The sequence below is a fragment of the Chaetodon auriga genome, chromosome 5 (genome assembly GCF_051107435.1).
Source record: "Chaetodon auriga isolate fChaAug3 chromosome 5, fChaAug3.hap1, whole genome shotgun sequence".
NCBI classification, from domain to species: Eukaryota; Metazoa; Chordata; class Actinopteri; order Chaetodontiformes; family Chaetodontidae; genus Chaetodon; species Chaetodon auriga.
Window position 1 is genome coordinate 7993199 of NC_135078.1, and position 3724 is coordinate 7996922.

Here is a 3724-nt window from a genome sequence, read left to right on the forward strand (position 1 = left end):
CCAACTCACAACAACAATAATTCCAAAGGTGGGTGGGTTCTGCCTGCAAGGCAAGATGACAACACCTCCTCTGCACATATATAAAAAGTCTGTGTGCTGAATTTAGAACTAGATTGGTGATGGAGATAGACTTTCAGAGCAAGAAAAAGAAAGGAATTGACGAAGAGAACACAAGATGAAAGAAAATAGGGAGTGCTGAGTGTGAGACACATTTAAAGTCTCGGAAAGATAAGACAGTTTGTAGAAGAACTAATAGAACTGATAGAAGAACTCATGGTTTGATCAACAGCCTGCAGCAGATCTGACTGCAGGAGGTGATTTGAAGGAGATATATTAATGTTGAGGCTCACAGAGTGAGGGAGAAATCACTGGAAAGTCAGCAGTAGACATAGAGAAATAAAAAAACAAGCAATCTGAAAAGACTCCCAGTAGTAGAGAAGATCATCAGACATCGACCATGAATTCCTCCTCCTGCAGACCGCTCCCTGTAGCCCTGGGGCCTTTGGAGGCAACCAGTACCTTCAACTCTTCGTCCTGTTCCTCATCTGCCTCCCGGCTTCCCTCTCCTCCTCGGGGACGTCGCTTCCGCCGTGTCCTGTACCCGGCCTCTCAGAGCAGGAGGCCCTCGCTGAGGGAGGCCCCTGATCAGGCCCACCGCTGGCTGCTGCTCTTCTCTGCACTTGTCTTCCTGCAGATCTACACCGAGGAGACGCACGCCTGCACAGGTTGGGTTACACAAAATGTCTATAGTTTTACTACAATTTTAGTCATTTGATTTTGTTGTCTTAAGCTAAGTTTTAGGGTTTCAGCAATTGCTGTGCTCCGACACTGTGATGATGGATAGCCGCTGATTTAGTTTTAGTCATAGTTGTAGATATTAAATGTTCAATCTGTTGTTCTGTAGTTTAAAAAAAAAAACAAAAAAAAAAACTCTCTTTTGTTGTGAACCTGCAGAGCAGCTCCAGGGTCAGTGCCCAGACCCAGCAGCATCTCAGGTCCAGGAGGGTGAGGGGAGCCAGGGCACAGTGCAGGGATGGACAGGTGAGGACTCCTGGAGGGTACAGCTGGTGACTGGAGCTTCAGAAACTCAGCTGGAGTGTGTGGTGTCATGATGGAGGAGCAAGTCATTTTCACTCACATCATCTTGCGTCACAAAAGAAACTGAATGCACTTGGAGGGAGGCAAAAGAGAAGAGGCTGCAGACAGATAATGAAGACGATGTCAAGTTGAGATATACATCTACACTATTTTCATCCATGTTAGCTTGACAGGACACAGAGATCAGACAGAGATGCTCCTCATGATGCTGATTTCCAACATGAGGCCAATGCTGATATTTGAGTGAAGTTTCTTACTGTGGGACCACTTCCAAACCTTAAAGTGCAGTGACTGATTCAGCTGATATGTTGACGACAATGTACTCTCTCTTTCTAAAGGACTGGATTTAAAACCAATTTATCACATAAAGAAACTTTTTGATTTCTGCAAAACAGAAATAGGTTTTTTAAAATTGTGCAAGACAGTGTTGCAGGACCTAAATGGCACATCACATATGAGAACAGTTAAATTATCATTTTGAAACTGTAAATTGTAAACTTTAATAAATCAGTCATGGTGTCTGTGTGTATTTGTGTGTGTTTACAGTAGTGGTGGAAAGTAACTAAGTGCATTTACTCATGTACTGTCCTTATGTACTTTACTTCATTATTTCCATTTTATACCACTTATACTCCACAACATTTCAATGAGAAATATTGTACTTTTCACTTGACTATATTTGACAGCAAGACTTACAAGTTACTTTGTTGATGATGATGATTCACACAAAGAAAATAATCACTTTATAAAGTACGATATAGTTGTTTCGATTAGTTTCAGACTGCTGCTTGAAGTAGCCACAGCTGGGTCTAACTAGACTAGCTGCAACAATAAAGTGCTACTTCCACATCAATGCACATACCTTATAATCCTCCTGTTTTCCCCTGGATTTTCCTGGATTTTACCCTTCTTTGTCTGACTTATGAGCACTCTTACTTTCACGACTTGAAATACATTTTGCTGATATTACTTTACTTAGTTACTTTACTTAAGTAGGATTTTGAACGTTTGACTTTTATTTGTAATGGGAATTTATTCCACGGTGGTATTACTACTTTAACTTTAGGTACAGGATGTGAGTACTTCTTCTACCACTTGTGTGCAGTACAAACTGTATAATCAGACAATAAAATGATCAGCTTCTGGTTCAGCCTGCTCTCTGCTCTGAAACCTGACTGCACCGCCTCTGTCAGGATGTTTCCTGAGGCAGTCTGGGAAACTGCATATCTGTATGTGTGTGGGGGTGGGCAGGGGGAAGAGGGGTGGGAAGCTGGGGGAGGGGGGGTTCGGGTCTTTCAAGTGAGGCAGTGACTCAGAGACGGGGTAATCCCTCATTGAGCCCATGCAGACTGAAAAAGCAAACACAGTATTCTGAGGCTGTCAGACTGGCTGGTATCAGTGTATGAGAAAGTGAATGTGTCTGTACATGCCCCGGTATGTGTGCAACACCAGCTGAAGGGACTGGTGTAGTTCTAATGCTTGAATCTTTACTGATATGAGACAAGACCTTATTGATCGTCAGGTTTGAAATTCATGTTACAGCAGAACAGAAACATGTTAAAGAGACAGGAAACAATAATACAACTATGTAAATGCAAATAACATACAATATACCAAAACTTATTAAAAAATGTGTGCAAATATATCTGCTCAAATGTTGGTCAGTGCAAATCAGAAGGCCAAGTGTGATGTCTTACTCAGAGCCAAATTCAAATGGCAATACAGTTAGTGGACAGCTATCATTTATGTACTATGCAGTAAAGTAGTATAGGTACTGTATTAATATGATCATAAATAAAACAATGTAAATAACATACATGAAAATATGTACAGTAATCCAATATATAACATATTTTTGTAATAATGTCACAATATATAATAATGTGTTGCAATATATTATAATAGAATCTGATATATAAATATAACAGACAATACAATGTATACACATTTATATATAGGACAGACATGTTAAAAGTTAATAAAATTAAAGTTCTTCTTTAAGTATCAGGTATTAAGTGGACTTAACCTCTCATGTATCAGAAATAAGAGTAAGCTGTGCTTAAAAATATACATTCTTTGGATGAATGATTATTATTAGTGTATTTGACCAGAAAAGCATCACAGAGATGAAGTATCTCTTTCTCAAGAGTATCCTGGTCTAATTAGGCAACAACTCACAGGCTAACAGCATAAAAAGCGAGAAACACACAATATGTATCATAAGATGGGAATTCAACAAAATGTGACAGAAATCATGCAGAAAATTGATAATAAGAATTATGTAAAAGGTGACATCCTAAAGAGCTGTCCACAAACCACGAGTAAAAATAAATATTTAAAACTATTTAAGACAACGTAAAACTTTATTTATCCCACACTGGGGAAATTAAGTTGTTACAGCCAGCAAAGTATTAAAACACAGGCTAAAAAGCAGTGGCACAGAAGGACCAAGATAAAAAAAAAATATACAGGATAAAAAAAAGAAAAATCTACTATGTACATGCACATTATGTACAGATTCTAATAAGACTGTTGACATTTTATGAAAATCTACCAATGTCATATATTGAATTGCACCTGAGAAAATACTGTTGCACGAAAAAAGACCATTGACCTGCACGAGTCA

The 3724-nt window shown here is 38.9% G+C and overlaps 1 protein-coding gene across 1 annotated transcript; it reads left to right on the plus strand.

Annotated features, from left to right (window-relative positions):
- The first annotated feature begins 262 nt into the window (after positions 1 to 262).
- On the plus strand, positions 263 to 1334 carry LOC143320328 (uncharacterized). Its single transcript, XM_076729854.1, has 2 exons — positions 263 to 725; positions 955 to 1334. Exons 1-2 carry the CDS (start codon positions 458 to 460, stop codon positions 1110 to 1112), a joined length of 426 nt encoding a protein of 141 aa, XP_076585969.1. The 5' UTR covers positions 263 to 457; the 3' UTR covers positions 1113 to 1334.
- The last annotated feature ends 2390 nt before the right edge of the window (positions 1335 to 3724 follow it).